The 22,872-nt window shown below is 25.2% G+C and overlaps 1 protein-coding gene across 1 annotated transcript in view; it reads left to right on the top strand.

Moving 5' to 3' along the window:
• LOC129613050 (uncharacterized) overlaps nt 1–22,872 on the top strand; it is a 93,155-nt gene that overhangs the window by 51,089 nt on the left and 19,194 nt on the right. The window contains exons 2-3 of the mRNA XM_055526949.1: nt 15,115–15,229; nt 15,379–15,780. Of these exons, the coding sequence (XP_055382924.1) occupies nt 15,758–15,780 (23 nt within the window). The 5' untranslated portion in view covers nt 15,115–15,229; nt 15,379–15,757. The remainder of the gene's footprint in view (nt 1–15,114; nt 15,230–15,378; nt 15,781–22,872) is intronic.

Genomic DNA, 22,872 nt, shown 5'->3' on the forward strand with positions numbered 1-22,872 from the left:
TACTGAAGAAGAAATAAAATTATTATTTCGAATTAAGCAGTCTTAGTCTTAGTGAGAATAATTACTTTTGTAAGAATTTGATGAACCTTAAAAATGAATTTTTTTTTTTGTGAAAACAGAATGAATTTTTCTTTATCGATTATTTTTAAATTGAACCAAAAAAATTATTTTTGTCATTTAATTTAAATAATAAAAATTGTTGACATTTTTTGTAAAAGAAATTTGGGATTCGTATTTTTTATTGAAAAAATTGTTTTGAAACTATGGGAAATTCTTAGTGAATACATTTTAAAAATAATGAAATTTTTACATTAAAACCGATTTTGAAGGAACTGAACTTTAGTATAAATTTAAGATTTTACCTTATAGAGTGTAGATGTTTTATTTATGCAAATTAGTTCAAATATGTAAATATACAATTTTTTCAAAATTTACTGAAAATGTACTAAAATTAATATTATAAACTTGTTAAAGGCGTCTATGTTGAACATTTTTAAAAATTCAATGGGATCGTATGAACAGTATACGATTCTGATTATCGTATCGTATCGTAATCAGAATCGTATACTGTTCAAAATTTCAACAATACTTATTCGGGCAACAATACATACGTAAATGGACATCGCCAACTAAAATTTTGTTAACTTTGCTATACCATCTCCAAAAATTCAAATTAGAAATAATTTTCATAGAACCATTAATATATTGAATGAACGAGATCTTTCAAAAAAAATCACATATCAAGTCATTTGAACTCTGTTTCAATTTTTAAATGAATTTAATTGCAATTATTAAATGAAATCAAAAATTTTAGATTTCATATTAATTATAAATAATTATTATTGCATATTTAAGCAAAATATTGTATCCGAAAATCATGTCCAATCACTTTACAATAGAAATATAGGTGTCATTATCGTTTTGAATGCAAAATAATTAAAAATAATATTTTTTCTTTTTAGTTTATTTTTATGAATTTTCATTTATTATAAAATATCCTTGCATTTTATGTACACTCTATACTAACATAATGATTAATTTTTAAGTATATACAATGTAATTGAATATTATTACATGTGTTATGCAAATGACATTACAAACAATGTAGCCAGTCAGAAAATTTGACATGAACCCATAAATATTATTTTATATCATGGTTAAAAGTTTTGCAATTTTAAAAATGATAAAATTTTCACCAATACTTATTTAAGAAAACCAAAAGTGTTGTAAAACAATTTATTTATCGTATATAAAATTAAAAGGGTACATACACTGCACTGGAATAGTAAATCGATGCTGCAATATTATTTTAACGTTAAACAAGTGATATCAATTGAAAGGGACGTAATAAAAATTTGCTTCATGATAAAGGGGAATACAAAGATAGAAAGATAGAAAGAGATAAAGGGGAGATTAATTGAAAATTTGTTCATTATAAAAAATATACGTATAGTGCGTTAGCAGATAGAGTTTAATGAAGCATAAATAACAACAAATAAAGTTGCGCCAAACCAGTGGTTTTGTAATGTTTCACGTTTCTCCTAACCTCAAGTGCAAATCTGCTTTTAAAAATAATTTAGCTATGTACTCTTTTTCTAAAATTACTTTAATTCATATATGATTATATTTATAAAATTGCATATATTTAGGATGAACGATTTATGCATTCTTTGAAATAAAACAAAAAAAAATTTAAAGAGGATTAGTTGCACGGGTTGAAAAAAATAGTTATACTTTTAATGGCATAAAATTTACTGTTAGCTTTCTGCGTTTATAGAAATTTGAAAAAGATTGCGGTGTCAGAAATATAAGGTGCCAGAAATTCCAATTTTACAAATTTCGGGAGGCGATAATTTGAGAGGGGTAAGTGGTGGAAAAAAATTATTTTCCAACGGAATTTTCTATTTATCAGTATCTAAAAGGTACTAAAATTTCAAACTCCTACCATTCGAGATCTAGAAGAAACACGACATCAAAAATTTGGAAAAAACGAATTTCAAATAACGGTAAATTTTAACGGCTATTTTGTTTTTGTAAAGTTCAAGTACAGCATGCCGCGGTAGAAGAAGTCAGCCACAATTTTTCTGCGTTTGCATAATTTAAAACTGTTTAAATACAGTTTATGCAAAATTTATTCAATTTTTCTATAGTTTACTCAATAGATGAATAAGGGTTGAGGAATTCGTCTATATATGCCTGTTATGCTTGCGTTTTATTATACTGTCTTCCATTTAAAATAGAACTTCTAAAATTCTACAATTTATATAACTCTTTACAAATATAAAAAATTATGATTAGAATTTTAAATTAGAAATCATAAAAAAATGTATAGGTATGCATACATGTGAGTATTTAAATATTACAAGTAAATAATTAAGTACATGCATTTCGAATAAAACAAAATGTTTATCTACATTATACACTCAATTTAATATACAATTATATTTTACCTTTTCATGAACACATCGTTTATTTTATCAAAATTTATATAAGAAAGTTGATGAAATTCTTATAGTTAAATTCCTCCCAATTAAACAATCCAATTATTTTAAGTCAAATATAAAAGTTTCAACTAACAATAAATTAAATTACAATTATCTCTCGTATTTCTTAAATAATATAAGACAATCTAAAATTGGAAAGCAAACAGAAATACAAGAAATTATTGGTTTTCTTAATTTTATATAGATGAAATTCAATAAATATAAAAAATCTAACTATAATACTATTAATATAACAAAAAAAAAATTAGATAAATTCCAATCGATGATTTGTAAAATAGCACATTTCATTTCCTTGTAAAGTTTATTTTGTATAGTTACGAGACCTGTGAATAGCTAGGACAGCGTTATTTGGATTGAACCAGGCTATTTGGGTTTTATTGAAAAACACACACACATATTTTAAGTAATGAATACTGAAATGTCAACAATGACAAAAAAAAATGCTATATACTATTGAATGTCGTATAACTTTTGTCCAAAGCAAGCAAAAAACATCCTTTTAACACTAACTGCTTTCCTTGGGATATACAACTGATGCCTATTCGAGCATATAGTTTATAGAGCATATCATACATACATACATATTCCAAACTACACATCAGCCTATATAAAAGGGTATTTGAGATGCATATTTATTCCTATAGATTGCAGGCATAACAATTTTGCAACAAATTAAGGGCCAAATCTCTGTAATTTTTAAATTTCGAAAATTATTTTTTAATAATTCTTTAATTTTCTACACAAAACGGAGCTTTTTTTTCCAACAATCCCGGAGTATTGGTCCAATATAAAATTTGAGCGAATAATAGAAACGCTCCCAATACGTAATATTTTTTGAAATGGGTTTCGATATTATTGAAATGCCGTTTAAACAGACAATAAAATTAAAATAGAACAAAATTGAATAAGACAAATAGAGTTTTTTATTTAAAATTCTATTTGAACTTAAATATCCATTTTGGGCTCCCAAAATTTCTATATAACAATACAAAAAATAAATATATACACTTATAAAATAATTTGTCATTGTGACACGATACATTTGAGTGAATATTTCTAAAAGCACTATACATAATTAGATTTTGTAACTAAAACAAGGAGGAAAAAAAACAACAAAATAAACAAAAACAATATGTAATACAAATAAAAATAACAGTAAACATATAATTAAGTAGAAGATGAAGTACCGTATGTCTACAAAAATTATTTATTCTTTATTTTGTTATATAACAAGAATCTTTCAAATGGAAAATGATTATTAAACATAATGTATATACAAACAAATATTTCATATATATATATCTACATATATATTTATATATATATCATAATATATCATATATACTAATATGATATATATGACATATATAAGTAAATATTAACAAATTCAATGATATCCTTTTAACAAAATCATTTAATAAAATTATGTGTACGTTATATATATACATATGTTATTAAGTATGGTACGCACACACATATTATGGGGAAAAAAAAATAAGAATATTATTCTACTAATACGATTGAAAATATTCTTTTTCTGTACTCAATTTGGATTAAATTACATTCTAGAGAAATTCAATTTTATCTTACACTTTTCTATCAGATGTTTGACGCATTATGACAACATAATATCTGAATCAATTGGGTTATGTAACATAATTTTCCAATTTTATTTATTTTAGGACACTTAATTTACCTGTTATACCTTTACCACTAAGTTGTAAATTTCTATCATACTGTACTATTTAATTTAATAAATTTGGTTTAATGTTTCAAACTCTTTTATTTATTAGCAAACGTGCTTCAGATAGCACCATTGTTGTATTAAAATAGTCATCTTACATTATAAAAGCATCAAAAGGAGTTCTTCTGCAAAAATGCAAAAATATCTTTGTTTACTACCCGTCTTTCGTTTGCTCAACAAATTATGACATTATTGATTTAATTGGGCACTTCTTCCTTGCCAGATATTAATTTTAAAATTTTTTTCTTAGTCCTGGCAGTTCGAAATAGTAACTTTATTAACTTAAAAAAAAATTTTTTTTTACAATAAAACTTCGTCCTACCCCCTGTCCTCCTCTCTCTCTATTTATTATTCCTCACATTTTTTAAGTAATTGTATCAGTTTTCGGTCCCATTAACAATAATTAATTGTTACTAACATTTTTTGTATAAAAATCACTAAAATTCATCCTAAAAATATTCTATATTATGTTATAATAAGTAAATTGTTTGAGTTACTTCATTTTCATTATTTACACCTAAACACAATCAGCTTGTCTATAGATTTAAATTATTGAAAGGAAATGTGCTATTTTACATACCATTAGCATCAATCGAATAAATTTCTAACAATTTGCTTTCAAAATTTTTATTTCTAAAAAAAAGTTTTTAGTTTGAGTTAAAAAAAAAAAATTATATAAGAATTTTCGACACTTTATAAATAGGGGGAGTTGTTCTAATCTTCAATAAATAATCTAAAATTACATTGAATCTAATTTAATGCGAAAAATTACAATTTAAAAAATATTACAAGTATATTAAATATCCTTTTAAGAACACAATTTTTTTCAAAAAGAAAAACAAAATATTAAAATAAAAATACCAGAGAGAAATTTATTTTTGAGAACTTGCCACCTCATTTTGCTTTGAACAGGAACGATAACGCACCATTTCACTCATACATATTAAAGTTTCTTATATCCTTTTTTCGTTTCACTTTCATAACCAATTCAAGCTTCTTAATTTTTATGAATATTTTTTTTTTTTGAAAATATTTTCTATTCGATGTAGATTTCCTTTTTTTCGTATTATAAAAAAATGTTGCAAAGAGCCTTTTACTTTATTTTTATCGAAATTTTTATATGTAGAGACTTTAAAAAAGCAGCCGCTTTCCGTGTTTCCGCTTATTATTTCATGTTTCTCTTTTATCCCGTTTTTTTTTTAATTTTTTTTCTTATTATGAATAAATTTAACGATGAAAAATGTTTTGTGTAAAATTATCCTTTTTTTTCATTATTATTATTATTATAAGGACATATAAATATGTTAGTATACTTTTAGGCCGTTTTTTTCATGTTAATTTCATATGAAACACGACATGATTGTGTTGTAATGCATTAACTGCTTGGTAAAATTGCTACTTTATTTCTTCCTACTTTTGTTTGTTCGTTTTTTTTTTTCGGTTACAATTCACAGAATGTATTCCTTACTTTTATCACCCGCAAAGCATCCGTACTAACCCAGAAAGGCCCATGAGAAAAGTTTCCCTTTTTGGTGAAAATTTATTGTGTATTGGAATTCGCACCGAAGAACGTGCGATGGAATTTAAAATAAACCCATTTCATTTGAAATAAGCCAGATATCCGGTGCAATCCCAATCACAGTATGTTTAAGTATATATAAGTAAGTACGTGTATCCTGTTTTGCGGTTCGGGCGGCTGCACAAATTACATGTATCTGCAAAAATCTATTGTCACACCAGCTAGTTTTTCAAGTCAACGATTGCACTAAAACTATCTTAAAATTTGAGAGTCATATATTTGGGAGAAGCTATAAAGTATAAAGTTTTTAAGCTACAAAGTTTTTTAGTTTTTTCTTTATATCGACCCTTACACCTTGAGCTCTAGTTTTAAGCTGCAAATTAAATTGATGTTAGTTCTTCATTTAGATGAATATGTCCATAAATTCCGATACGATTTTAAAAAAAAAATGAATACTCAACTTCCGCTTCATAATCAAAACTGAATCGCCGAATTTTTTTTTAACTGAGCGAATTTGTGGAACACTGTATATGTATGCGTGTCTTTAAGTACAATGTTACTGTTCGTTGACGAAATTATTATGAAAAATACATTAAAGTTATTCTTTTTATATTTTTACAGTTCTCTTTAAAAAAAAAAAAAAAGAATACAAACTGTACGTGTGTAGATGTGAAACAATTTAGCATCCATTTCGTTTAAAATCATAGAGCAAAAAATAACAAAGAAATAAAGATGTTGTTACTTGTATGTATGTGTATGAATTTCTGTATTTCTATGTATATTTGAAAAAAAAATAAAATTTTAAAAACACACTGCACATAAACACCTTTTAACCAACAAATTATGGTAATGGTAAATGGCAAATTGAGAAGGTCGCATCACAATGACAAATTATTTGAATGGCAATTTTTTTTGTTTCGTTCTTCTTCTTTTTATTTTCCATTTTCTGGGTTTCCGCATAAAAGGGGCAAATTATTTTTATTTTTCGTTTTCTCTTTTTTTTTTCTACCGGCTTGTCTCATATTTTTTTTTTTTTTGTGGATTTAAAATATTTTTTATGAGGTTACAAGAATACGTAGGTATACGTAAATTCGGTATATGAGGATACACAATATGTTTCAATATGTAAATATTTAATATGTCCCCCGCCCTCCCCACTCGTTTTCCTTCCGTACCGTATTTTGGTAAGCACGAAAAAACAAAGCGAAAAAAAAGAGGATAATGCTTTAAATAAATAAAAATTTAACAATTATTTTTGCTTGAATTCTTCCTCTGTATATTTGCATTAAGTATTAAAGTAAAAAATTAATTCTTCAAATGGAAATTTTTTTAATGTATATGAACACACACATGTGATCTTTATATATAACCTAAATAATATTATTCTTCGACATTAAAATTTAAAAAGAATAAAATTTATACTTACTCTGCAAGTTCCATTTGTCATCTTTAAACTGATACATTGTTAGCTTAGCTTAGTATATAGATTTTAAAAAACGTACAAGACGCGTAAAGAGATATTTTAAATTTAATGCTATATAAATAAACGAAGTGTGGTATGAAATGTAGAAGAAAGAATGAAACAATATTATGTAGGTGCGGTTTACTGTTGTGAAAAGAATTAGTTTTCCACATTGTTCTTACTAGAATATAATATTATCAAAATGATCATAATTGTCAAAAAAGTAGAAATTGACTACAGAATGTGATATTGAAGATCGATAGATGTGATGTAGAAGAAAGATAGAATGTGAATATTGTCAAAAAAGTAGAAGAGACTGTTTATCAAAAAACAATACTAACTCCGTTGAGGACCATGAAAAAACTCTATGATACAGGGGCTATGATACAATGTTTACAAGTGGCACTAACATTTTTGTTTGAAAAAACTAGCTTAAATACCGTTGCACTCTTCGTAAAATACAATGTTTTTTTTGGAAAATATTGATTTTTTATTTTTGAACACATAGTTATTTCCGAACATATAGTTTTTTTCCGCAAAAGTGAGGTTGTTGAGAGACAGATTTTCTTGACTTATTTAGATGGCTCTGTTTCTCACCTAAAACACCACAGATAATAAAATTAGCTGTCATGACTTGTTCTTTCTTTAACAAATCCCGCACTATTTTAAAAGCATATTCTTGGTCATCAATGTATTTGCCTTAAATCTTCAATGTTATCTTATCCCAACTAATCTTCTCGTCCTTCTCTACCTCATATTATTATCCTTTTGTATATTAAGTTTTGAAAATCAAAATTTCATTTTCATTTCGGCATCATTTCATTTATTTTATATAATTAGACATATTTATTAATATTACTTACAAAAGAGTCATCAAATTATCTTTAATAATAGTATTAAATACATAATCATAATTTGTATAGTCCTTCTATACCCGTACATATATAAATATATATATATATATATTTATTATTTAATAACATTTAATATCATTTAATAAAAACTTGTAATATCAAGTGTAATAAAAGTGCTTAATATACGTGACTTTCTTAAAAAATATTTGAGTTAAAAAGAAAAAATTTTCTTTTTATTAAAATATTCTTAAATTGATAGGTTTAGAAGAAATAATATAAAAAGTTGATCAACAAATTATTTTGTATTAAGTTCGAGAATAATGAGTATAAGCTCATATTTTTATTATTCTTTATAAAAACCATATTAAATTTCATAGAACTCAATTTATTCAATAAGATACTTTGTTAGTAGTATAAGAAATTATAGACTTTACATAGAAAATATTCTTTAAAGAATTTTTATTCCAACAGAATACACGCAGATTATTCAAAGAAGATTAAATTTCGTTTCATTGTATAGATAGTCTTATCTATTAATAATGGTTCTGTCACCTAAAATCCAAAATAAATTACTTACTTATATAAACTTTGTATTTGTATTAAATCAAATTTATTGCTTGTTATTATAGAACTCTATGTTCATTAAAAGTTACCCAATAGTAATATATGCAAGAAAAACAAACATATTTGATTTCAAAATCGATTCAAAACAGAGCTATATTAATGAACACGATGCAAGAACAAATGTATATGCAAGCACTCTTAATATTACAAAAACACCAATAATAACCGGCTGTTTAAAATTTTAGAGAAAAAAAACAAACGTATGTTTTAGTTAAAGCCGCAAATCAATGGAATATTTTCTATTTTAAGAAATTAATTCCATAAAAATATTTTCGCCTTCCTTATTAACCTGAACCAATTATTATTAAATATCCTTGAATTTCGAATCCAGAACAAAATAAATATTTCTTCCAATAAAAACTTAGAATTCACAAAATAATTAAGCAAAACGATGTGAAATAAGATCATTGCATAAAGATCACGCAAGATTCATTCCCTTCCTAAACCGCCCTTCCAATTTATTGAAAATATTTTAACTGAATTGTGGTCTAAGGTTTCATGCAAATCCATTTTTTATACAAATCCAATTTTATAAAACTTAATTGATATTAGCGTGATACAAAATTTTTAAATTGTTTTGCTTTCTTTCATATTTATTGTTATACGAAAAATTGCCTGCCTATGGTAATTTTTTTTTTTTTGTATTATAAAATGTGTGCCTAAAATAAATTTCCTATAGTTTTTTTTTATAGTATGCTGCTGTTATTTACCCATAATAATTATTGCATGATTATAAATTATAAATTATAATTTGGTAAGGTCCTACAATTTTTAGGCAATTAAATTAAATAGCCAACAGTCTTTTCATTAAATTCATTTTTCTCCACATCTGTCTAACAATGTTTTATTTTATTCATAAAAAAAAACTACTGAAATTATCCTCAAAATACGAGGGATACTAAATAAATTTTTGTCCTTAAAGTGAACTAATTTAAAATTTATTAATTAAAATTTTTAAGTACTTACTGTGTATAGCATAATTTAATATTAGTTTTGAGAATACGAATACTTTTAGGAAATTGTCTCTAGTAAACAAGGAATAACCAATGAAGGGCTCCTGAATTTCACTATTGCAAGAATAATTACAACTAAAAGGAAAATTTACATAAATTTACAGCAATATGAATTTTATATGTAAAAATAAATTTAAAAAGAAAAAAAAAAATTTACGGCAAAAATTGGAGTTTTTCTTCATCAAAATTTTATTGGCACCAATTTTATATTGTTGCTGCTACTTTCTCTTCTATTTTGACTGATTATCGAAGCTTTTTTTCCAGTTTTTTTGGAAATTTTTGCCATTTTTATGTCTCCATTTCTTATGCTTCAAATCTCTCTTTATAATTAAAACAATAAATTAATAACTCTCTTCAATTAACAGAGCCAGTACCTCAATTTTTTGCATAAAGAAATGTACCTTTCAATGTAGGAAGGGTGCATTTCTGTTGGAATGTATGAAGAAATGTATTTCAATGAAATAATTGGAATGCATGTAAACTGAATTTTTAATTCAAAAAATTTTCGACTCTCTCGGTAAGTCCATCCTGTAAGCATTCAGGATAGGTATAAGTCCATTACCTATACTGAAAAAATCTAAAATTATCATTAACATTTCTCATTTGAATGAAGATCCCTCGTAAAAATAAAAAGAAAAAACATTTAAATAAATGATACCAAAGTTCTTTAGAAATGATTTATGATATCTAACTTCTTTGATTTAGTGAGAGGATGATGTATTTTACCTAATGAGTTTTTCTTCCTCTTCTCTCATTCTCTCAATTTTAATACATCATAAATAATAAATATAATGTATATAAGTTTATGAATATAAATAAAATTTTATACATTTTTATACTTGACACGTATTTAGAACACCAAACATAACCTGAAAAGATAATTAGCTTCACCTTAATTATTCTTAAAGGAATTATATGGGTTAATGTTTCATCTTTGAATACATAAATCCCTTAAAATTAAATTGGATCTTTATATATATATATATATAAATATGTATAATATTATGTAAAGAAGGTAATCAATTATTCTACGAAATATTGTTGAATTAATTACAAGTAAAAATAAAGTGAATTGGCTTAATTATATCAAAATATGTTATTAAAAGCAAGAAGAATTCCCGTTGATTCATCAGCTTCAAATAAAATATATTATAAGAGAAAAAAATAAGACGTTATAGGAAGTAGAAGTAGCCAGAAACAGTGATTCTTCTCACACGAAAATTACATTATACAAATATACTACAGTTACTCACTTTCTTCTCACTTGTCGAATAAAATAGCGCGATAGACGTTTAGACTTTTAGGTGTTTCTTTCGATAAATTCTAAATTTTACATTAAAAAAAAAGAGAAAAATATCGCTCTCATACGTGTTGAAGGAATTCGGGAGTTCAAAATATGAAATCAAAGCTTATATGATTAAAACTAAAAAGTCAAAATTGTGGGCAATTAAAAGAAACTTAAAATTAAAGAGTAAAAATCTCGTATATTTGAGCGTTTTACTCTTTTTATGTCATTTTTACACAAATCTACAACCAAAGAATGATTTCATTCAACAGCTGACATTGTCATCACCGTCAATTTCTATCAAACTTCACAGCGCTGTTTATAATATATTTTTTTGCTCACAGAGCATAACAGTAACTGATGATAACTAATTTTCTAACACAATGTAATTTTAGAATCAGCTTGATCCTTTTTATAACGTGAATATTACAGTTCCACCACTGCCAACAAACATATCGGGTACATGTTGTATTCAAAATGTCAATCCAATAGCTATTATTCAAAAATTATTTTTCAAATTCTAATTAATTCAGGATTAATATTTCAATGAAAATACACATGTAAAACCGTCTTTTTATACCCTGCACTTCGTGAAGGGTATATTAACTTTGGTATGGAGTTTGTAACTACTTGAAGGAGTCATCTGCGGTATGGACATATATATATATTCTTGCTCAGCGTAAAATTCTGCGTTGATTTAGACATGTCCGTCCGTCCGTCCGTCCGTCCGTCCGTCCGTCCGTCCGTCCGTCCGTCCGTCCGATCGCACGATAACTCAAAAACAAATAATGCAATCGACACCAAACTTTCACAAGTTGCTTCTTTTGTGCCAAGGACGAACCCTATTGTTATTGGACCAATTCGGACAACGGATTCGGGTAGCTGCCATACAACTCAAAGAGTTTATTTTAATTATTTCAAAAACTAATAAAGGTACAAATATAAAATTTTGTATACATGTGTCCAATCATATTCTACATATGCTCTAAAAATTTTAATGAGATAGCTGCACCGGTTGGGGTGGCTGCCATACAACTCCAAAAGCAAATTTTTTATATTCGGCAAAATAATAAAGTCAGATTCATGAAACTTGGCAGTCGTGTGTCCAATTATAGGTCAAACATATTTCTGAAGTTTTGGTGGAATTGCTTGACAGGTTCGAGTGGCTCCCATACAAGTCCAAAAGCTTATTTTAAATATTTGGAAAAATAATAAAGTCAGATTCATGAAACTTGGCAGTTGTGTGTCCAATTATAGGTCAAACATATTTCTGAAGTTTTGGTGGAATTGTTTGACAGGTTCGAGTGGCTCCCATACAAGTGCAAAAGCTTATTTTAAATATTTGGAAAAGTAATAAAGTTAGATTCATGAAATTTGGCAGTTGTGTGTCCAATTATAGATCAGATATACCTGCGAAGTTTTAGTGGAATTGCTTGACAGGTTCGGGTACCTGCCATACAACTCCAAAAGCTAATTTTAAATATTTGGAAAAATAATAAAGACAGATTCATGAAACTTGGCAGTTGTGTGTCCAATTATAGGTCAAACATATTTCTGAAGTTTTGGTGGAATTGTTTGACAGGTTCGAGTGGCTCCCATACAAGTGCAAAAGCTTATTTTAAATATTTGGAAAAGTAATAAAGTTAGATTCATGAAATTTGGCAGTTGTGTGTCCAATTATAGATCAGATATACCTGCGAAGTTTTAGTGGAATTGCTTGACAGGTTCGGGTACCTGCCATACAACTCCAAAAGCTAATTTTAAATATTTGGAAAAATAATAAAGTCAGATTCACGAAACTTGGTAGTTGTGTGTTCAGTTATAGATCAGACATATCCGTGAAGTTTCTATAGAATGGTTTCACAGGTTTGAGTAATTGCTATACAACAATGAAAGGTGCAGGGTATAATTCAATCGGTTCATACCGACTGAAACGTTTTTACTTGTTTTTCTTCTTATTGTCCTACACTCATTTATTATGTAATGCGTAGAACAAAAAACAACAAAAACAATCAAAAATATAATATTAAAGGCAAACTGAATAAAACCATTTTGATTACAATTTTGAACAAAAAAAAAAAAACAAAGTTCATCAAATTAATTTTACACGATTATTTTTTTGGTTTTACGGCGATTTGTATGCAATGTTTTTCTTTCCTTTTTATGTTGATCTCTATACTCGTATCCTTTGTTTATCTATTCTATTACATACATATTTAATTCATTTCACATTAATTTTGGATTTCAATATATTTAACTAACATTTCTAACTAAATTCTATTCCTTTTTACATTAACAATTATAGTTTTATGTCTAAGCATAACGTATAAAATATATAGAAAGTTGTCCTTTATATATCTAGTAAAATCCTGTTGTAAATCTAGTTATAATGTGCCTATGAGTGTCATAAAGGATAATTAATGAAAATTATTATTATTTTTTTTGTTATTTTGTTATTGTTTTTATTTTAGGTTTTCACATCTTTTAATACAAAAAGCTTGTTGATAACATTTTGTATATTTTTTGTTGGTTGGAACAGAGAGTACCATAAATCATCGATCAATTTTTTGAATTGTGTGTATGTTTATTTTGTGATTATTTAATTCTGATGTTACTAGAAATTATTTAAACATTTTGTCTTTTTTGGAGGAGGGGAATGATTTTAGTTGTCAAATATTTATAATTGTGTATATAAGAGTGTTACATTTATTTATCTTATAAATTTTTATGAGCTTTCAATAGAGTAAATTTTTTTTTATTTTTTGATTTATTGTGGTATCGAAAAATTTTGTTATTTTTGACATATGTCAAAAAAATTCAACAGTAAGATACATTTTTTTTTTTTCGTTTCGTTTAACAGGAAATGAATTTTTCATAGAAATAAATTGAATGTATGTGTTGTTTTGTTTCAAATGATAAAACTCATAATTTTATTAATCTCTTACGAGTATATAGAATAAAATGTTTAGAAATAAATGTTTGTATATTAAAATAAATTGGTTCTAAAACTCTTACTGTTAAAATAAAAAATTGCATTTATTCAAATATTTTGAACAATGAATTTACCTAATTTATATACTGGCTCATAATATGAAAAAATTTTCTATGGCATATTCATATAAACTGCCAACCAAAGGCCTTCCAATTGTCTGTCACCGTATATTTAAATTGCCTGTAATCGTATAATTGTAACACAAATCGTATATTATAATTAGTCTCTACCCAATTTACAATTCTAGCAATAATTATCTGTTCTCTCATCTGTGGCTGAAATTTTAAATTGAGAACTGAAAGAACTGGAGAGTTTTCTATTCGTTTATGTACACTGAAATTAACCTACTTTTCTAGCTGGTATATCAATGTATAAATAGAGAAAATTTACTTACAAGATGATTCAGACAACAACTAAAAACATTAAAGAAAACTAAAAACATAAATAACTTGATTTTCGTGAAAGTTCGAATGCTTGGTATTCCGAAAGTACATAAAATACATCATGTTTATTTCAAGCTTTTTCCTAGGTTTTTCAAAAACTGTTTATTTAAGATCCCTATCTTTTTCGGAACGGAAGTTATAAGCTTAAAAACCTGGACAAGCAGAAATTTTGTGAAAATTCTTTAAATTGTAACTCGAAAACTCTTGAGATTCAGGACCTAGTCAAAAACAAAAGTTTTTCCCATTTTTGACCCTCTAGTCAATGATATATATTATTGTATACAATTTCTGGATCACCCTCTATACACATTAGTATTATACCAATAGTAAGCAACTGAAATGTAATTCGTAAGCTTCAAATTATTGTCGCAAATATTCAAATTGTTCAAAATTTAATATTATTATTTAAGCTTCGCCTACTTAATTAACAGTATAACACTTCACAAAAATAATAATTTTTTTTTATTAATGCATTAATTATAAATGTATATATATGTAGTATATACAAATTCACTTTCTTACCGTATGAGTATAATAATTCAAAAATTATTTAAAAGCAATTACAATAAATTTTTATTAAGAAAATTCAAGTTCTTTTAACCAAAAAAAAATAATTTCAAAATAATTTCACCTTAATCTTAATTTTTAATTTTTTTTTTTCTTCTTTTTTACAGAACTTCCAAATATATTAACCAACTTTTCACTTTAAGAATAACACAATTTAATCAAAAAAAAAAGGAGCAATTATTTCTGATGTCAAAAACTGAAATAAATCATTACAATTTCCAGGTATTATGAATGAGCTTTACACTTTCACTGCTCTTAATTATATACAATATATTGCGAGAGTGTAAATTAAGGAAGAAACAAAGTTCTACATACGTATATACATTGTATAAACAAATTTACACTGAGGCAATTCTTATTTTTTTTTAAAGCTAATTTTACCAAGACGACGACCGCAGCAAATAAAAGAAAATTTTCACTCTAACGAAGCAAATTTTTTCTTATACATATAAAATATTTTCCGTATGAATAAAATAAATTTAACATTTTTGGTAAAAAGAAGAAAATCATTACATATAAGAGAATAAAGAGTGGAAAAGAAAATCCACAAAAAAAAAAACAAAAAGGAAAAAAAGGAAATCAGGAAAAAAAGAAATTTTTTTTCGAAATTTTCTTTCACTCTTACCGATTTCTTCTTCATTCTATTTAATTTCATCATTATCATTATCAAGCACCGTGGATTCCGATATCAAGGAGCAAAAGAATCGGCATCATCATGACTGCAAAACAAAAGGATGCCATATACTTACGATGGAAAAAATTGCCAGTACACGGTAAGTAAAGTTAATATTGAAAAAAAAAAAATAAATTTGGTTCCTTTTATAAGATTACATTTGAAAAATATTTTCAATATCCTTAATATATAACGTATATACAAAATATTCTATATCTTCGCCTTTATTATCTTTTCGAAATAATATGAGCAAATATGCTTATTAACTTGATTTCTTAGCTTTTCTACAAATTTCTACTCATATTCACAAACATTCTTACTCAACAAATATACAATTTTGTTATAAAAATTAAAACAAATTTTAAAAAATCTTAGTTCTACTCCCTTACATACCTCTTTGACTTCGATACGATCAAAATATTATAAGGTTTAAGAAATTTTAATCAAACCACTAGAAAGCTATGGAAATTTTGCAAAACTATTTAAATTATTGGTTTGAAAGCAGCTTTGAATAAATCAGATCAAACTTGAATTATTCTAACGTCTATTTATTCCGTCCGACGGATTGGAAGAGTTTTCGGGGGCGCCTGTGTTTGATCTGCTGAACTTTTTCAAAGGACTTCAATAGATTTATGAAATTTATTTAAGGTATGGCTGGATGTAGAGGGATTCCGATTGGCTTTGTGCCGGTTTAGTGCTGAGCAGTAATGGTGAGGCTACCGTCTACCCTCCCAAAATTTTTAATTTTTATAATCCTAAAATTTTCAAGTTGTATTTTTCATACTTTAACTCAATATTCCTTAAATGAGAATTGAATCAAATTTTGTTATGTAGTACAGATTTTAATATGAAAGATCTATAAATATCTTCAACTATAAAAAAGACAGTTTTGCCTCATTACCACAAAAAATTTACTTTAAATTTAAAGTGTTGCCACTACTTTATTATATAATTAAACAAAGTTTAAAAGAAATTATTAGTTACAAAGATGTATTTTTCTCTAAGGCCAAGTACAAAAATTTGATATATGAACCCCATTCATTTATTTAAGACAAAATTTGGAAAAGAAAATTAAGAAATCAAAAATTCAAGATTTGTGTAACCTATAAAATATTTTGAAAATTATAAATGTATAACAATTTTGACAGGGAATTCATAACTCTGTATTACTCGTAAAATTGTAATTATAAGAATTTAACAAAATTATTGAATATATTATTCAAAAGATTTTTAAATTTCTCGATAATTTCAATTGATGACGATGATGATGCTGACGTTACCATAGATAAATTAGAATATAAGACTTTGAATGTGCTACTCGATGCCTTTATATGTATGTATAATTTATTCTTATAAATTAATAATAACAATAATAATTCATCATCCCTCCAATATATTTTATTCAAAGCAATTATATTTGAAGCAATTCAGAAGAATTCGTTCATTTGTGTGTGTATGTTAAATGAAATCAATATTATATTTTGAAAAGCAAAATGAGGAATCATAAAAGATTTAGAATTCGATTAGAAATTTTTGACTTCCAAGTTCGAAAATAAATTTTCTTAAAAAAAAAAAATGAATTATTGTTCCTTTTAATTTACTTTTATTTTTAGATACTTATAGGGAAATTATTTTCTTTTTTTTCTAACCATACATCCATACGTTTTTTAAAAATATCCTTAATTCTTATAAAAAGAAAATCATAAATTATTATTTCTTGTTTTCCATTTCATTTTTGTATTCTCTTAAATATTATTAATGGTGGTTTTATTCTAAATTTATAACCATATATAATTTATTAACGAACATTATAATGTCAATATACGTATGTGTATGTGTGTGTAAAAATATAAATAATATTAAAATTCGCTGTGAATTGGCATACAATATTCAATGCTAATTTTGTATTAAACAAGAAAATAAAATAATTGAAATTTATGTGCATAAAAGGTTACTTAAAAAAAACAGACGTCCTTTTCAAGAAAAATATTTTAAGTGGTTTGTACATAAAACCTTAAATCTATAAATAAAATAAAATGTTAAACACAATCGACGTTTAATTAAGTTCTCATCTTTATAAAGTAAAGTAAAATCTTATACATACAATGACAATCTAAAAAATAATGAAAGAAATATAATAACCAGGAATTAAAAATCTTATTTATTTTGAGCGGATGAAAGTGCCCTCATATGTAAAAATTAACGTTATCAGTCACCTATTCTTTATGTAAGTTATTGAAAAATTTGAATTAACAATATTTTTCGCTTATTTTTTTTTGATCCAATTAAAGAAACTCTTAAATCCACAAAAAATTAAAAATAATTTAATAATAATGCATGTAGGACATATAAAAATAAATTTATTTCAAAGCAGTGGTTTTTATGGCAGCACATTTTCATAAAAAATAAAAGCTTTTTGAAAAAAAAAAACTGTTTTACGGTGAAAATTCTATAAACCGAACTTCTGGATTTAACGAACAGCGTCATTAAATTTACAATGTAGTTTGATTCTTTATATTACGAACAATATATTCGGGTTTAGATAGTTCATTATACATAGAAGTTTTCTGTATTATGCATTATTCTCACAATATCTTCTCATTTTGCATACTTTTTGGCGGAACACAAAAAATAAAAGAGGCAAAAAGAAAGTAATTAAATTAAATGGTAAATATTAAATTTCGAATCTATGAATAATTTAGGGAAGCTTATAAACTTAAAGAAATAGCACGTCGAAAGATGAAAATATTGAAACATGAAGTTGATAGAAAAAAAACTGAAGCATATTTCAATTTATTTTTGTTAATTTTACAAAATAATTACGTAAGGTTATGAAAATATGTCTCTTAAACTTTTTTTAAAATATATTTTATCTATTTTATATCATTTTAATTAATATATTTAGAAATTTGTGAATTTAATTCTTAGTATATAGAGATTCGTTGCCTGTGATTCGATTTCTTTCAAATGTTTTTCACCTAATTTCGTTCACATTAAGCAAACTGTAATAGTATAATTTTTAAGGAAATTACTTTTATTGATTTTTTAAATACGATCAGGGATGAAAAACCGATCACTATAGAAAAAATTCGATTTCCGAGTCCCATGATATTCTCAAGAATTATAAGGCTTTTTTTTTTGACAATTAATGGAAATAATGTGGACGTCAAATATCGATTGTAATTATGTAGTTTTTATGAATTTCACTTAAAATTCAAGTTTTTTTTGAAATTTAAAAAAATATTTACTTCATGTTTTCTAATTTTGAATAAAAAAAGAAAGAAATTAAATATTAAATTAATTAACTCAAATATTAAATAATTGAACTTTCAACACGAATTTTTCATTCAAAAATTTTCACTATAAAAATCATAGCATACAACTTTCAATATTGCAAACTTTAACATAATATTAAAAAAAAAGAAAATTATTTACTATGAAAGAAAACTTTGGAAAATTCGAAAAGTAAAAATTTTAATAATAACAAAATTTCTGTAAGAAAAGCAAAATCATTTTTACAAAAAATGTAAACAATTTTTTGATTACAATTAATTTAAGTTTGTAATTGAAGAATATTGAGCAGAAAAATTAAAAGTCTTTATTAAGTAAATGCCTGGAACAACTCGAAAAAAAATACTAAAATTGCAGCTCTTCAATTTTTTATTTTCAGCTCTCAAAATAAATTAATATAAAAGTTATAAAGGTTATTAATATTTAACTTCAACCTAGAAATAAAGATCCTTGAGTTCATATAATAATATTAGAAAAAAAAGAGAAAAAATAGAGTTGAGCATGTCAGCTTTGTGATACAAGTACAAATTTATTATTCTATGACCGAACAAATATGTCACACCTGGATGGGACAGACTATAACTTTAAGTTGCGGTATTACCATACTTTAGTTTCTTAATCACACATAACAGCCTCATTAATATACTTGTTTTCGCGAAATTTCTATATTATCGCTGTAATTATTTCTGAGATAATGTCAAATAATTTTCAAAGTTGTGAAACAGCTATCATAAGCACTCATGATATTTCAACAGCTTTTACAAAAAATAGTAGCCATATTACTTTTGTTGTTTATGCAAAATAATAATATTTTATATCCCTTATACCCCTTCGAACATACGTTCGTACGGGTATAAATAAAATATTTTTAGCTATACAGAATGATAAAGGTATCAAACCATGTATCAATTACATAAAAAACAAAATCTATAAAAGGTTCTGGTCTAGTAATTTTAACTTTATACACTTTTATCAAAAAAAGTAACCTATTATACTTGTTTGACATCATATAACCCTTAAAACAACGCCTGGCCAATCCATACTGAGCCATAGTGAGCCAAAATTAAAATAAAAAATTTAAAAATTCTATAAATCACTAAAAATTAATGAGCAAAATGAGAAGAAAATATTACAGGACATTTTGATTTTTTCGTCCTCCCCGTCCATCTCAAAGATAAATAATCGAAGAAAATGAAGAAATCAGTTTGAATTTTCATATTAATATTGATTTTAGTTAGATGTTACTTTCTGGAATTCATGATACAAAATTCCTCCTGTTAGAATTAATTGATCAACCATATTTCGTTTTGTTAATCGTCAATTTTAGTATAGTACTCGTACTATCAAAAAAAATTATATTTTTCTCCATGATTTGTCTTTTATTTCGTTATTTGGCATTGTCAATAAAAATATTATATGAGAATGTAGTTTATGATCTAATTCAAGATATAAATGATTTTAAATGCTGAAAAATATTTGATATTGTAAGATTTAGGAATTTGTAAAAATTATTTATGACCCAACCACATGAGGTTGGCCATTCCATAATCCGCATGAGGTTGGCCAGCGCTGCTTTAATCCATTTATTTTTAAAGATGTTAAATTTTTTTTTAAAGTTCAAATTTTGAAACATTAAAAAATATACGGAATCATTTAATATTTTCAAATTATGACTAAAAAAATTGATATTTCCTGAAATTAAAATTTAAATATAAACCAAATTTTTTTTTAAATAAATTCAATTTAAAACAATATTTGTGCTTCATTATGTAATATTGTATAGTTAATAATGTGCTAACGAGAATGTAAAATAAAGAGAAAGTATTAAGGCAGTGGAAGAAATATAATCCAAAAATTATCTTTTTGAAAACCCTCACAGGCTTATATAACAATAAAAAAATTTCAGAATTGACTAAAAAGCTTGAAGCATTTTAAAAATCAACTATATTATGGCAATTTTCAATTTTAAATCATTTAATGACCTATAAATTTTATTTCGAAATTCGAAGAAATTAACACCATATTTTATACAGTATATATAAAGAAAGATTTTTATAGTCAATTTTTTTATAATAAAAAAAAAATCTACCATAACTTATTCAATTTTCCAAAAGAGAAACTTTTTATATAACAAAATTTTTTCAAAGAGAATCAAGATTACAATATAAAAATAAATTTTAAATGGTAAATAGGGCTGAAACTGACACACAAAGTTTTATAAAAAAAAAATTTTTGCTTTATTTTCGAATAATATATTTTGTATTGATAGTGTACAATGTACAAGGAACATGAACAAGGAACATGTACAAGGAACATGTACAAGATACATGTACATACAACTGCTTTAATGCAATGTTATTGTATTTGATTTCCTTTGTTATTTTAATCGGAGTTTACTTTTTTTTTATGATTTTCTTATAACATAACCAATTATGTATATGTAAATTATGTATAATAGTTAAAATTTTTATTTTTGTAACTACTATTTTATATACTTTACAAAAAATTAAATATTCTGCAATAATATTTTTTTTCCATATAAAAATCACTTTATAACAATTTGGTCTCTTACATTGATAGTCATTGTTTTGGAATTTTTTTTTATGAAACTTTATCTCTATAGTTTCAATATTCGATTTTTATATTTTACAATATGGATGATTTGTACAAGAAATTAGTTTAATTTTCAGAAATAGTATAAAATCTTATTTATATTTGTAACACTTCAATATACTTCAATTAAATTTGTAATATATGGGCAGATTTTTTTAAGCACATTTTCTACAATTGTTATATTAGAAAAAATATTTATATATTATGGTTAGAAATTTAGCACTGAATGAACCATCTTAAAAATTATTTATTGTGTCTAAACCAGAAAACTTTTTTTCAATTCTGTAAGGGTTGGTTAAAAATTACGACTTACTTTTACAGTGCAAAACAAACATTACAATAAACCTTGAAATTCACAGTTAATATTGACCGCACGTTTTTTTGATATTGACTGTGATATTGTTTTTTTTCTTAGACGATAACTTGTCGAAATCTGAAATTTTAGCAGCCTCTGCTTTCAATAGTCATTAATAAATGTTTTATTTCTTGATAAGAACATTTTCTTTTGAGTTGCTTTCAATCTTCTATTCATTTACCCAGGAAATTAGTAAAATTTCAATTTTCAACACCTTTTATTTTCGAAACTGTATTCTTTTCCAAATTTATACAAAATAAGAAAGCTAACGGGTATATAACTTGCCAACAAAAGATAGAAAAAAAAAGAAAGCTGGTTCCTTAAAATTTTTGTTTACCGCACCTAAAAGTATGCAATTTTTATTTTATAAAATATTTGGGTACATTAATTTTAGTAAAAAATGTTTTTTTTTTTTAATTGTATTATCAAACGTTAAAGAAACTAGTGCTATTTTTCAAACTAAATGATTTCATTCGTAATTATTTAATCAATAATATTATTATTCATTTGAAAATTCTAAACCAACATTTACATTTAAATTATTTCTGCTTAGACAAGGTATGCGTTAATGAACTGGATGCCCAATTATTATACCACCGCCTTATTGTTGGCTAAAATTAACCATGTAACAGATAACAGATTCCTTTAGTCAAAATCGATTAATTTATTTTTTAACTTGTTCGTATAAGACATCATTCTTCTTTTCTAGTACAAAAAAACTTACTATAATAAAAGAATATTAAAAAAGGTCGATAAAACAAGGTTATTGTTACAAATACAATCATTTGAATGTAATAGATGTTTGCAAAATAACTTATGTCAGGCACGTTTAGGATCATTCATTCATCAAAGTTATTGTGAATTTTCATAAAAAAATGCATACGATGCATAATTTATAGCATTATTTTTCAAAATAGCAAACAATTGCCGATT

Source organism: Condylostylus longicornis, unplaced genomic scaffold (genome assembly GCF_029603195.1).
Source record: "Condylostylus longicornis isolate FDR11 unplaced genomic scaffold, ASM2960319v2 ptg000080l, whole genome shotgun sequence".
Lineage (NCBI taxonomy): Eukaryota > Metazoa > Arthropoda > Insecta > Diptera > Dolichopodidae > Condylostylus > Condylostylus longicornis.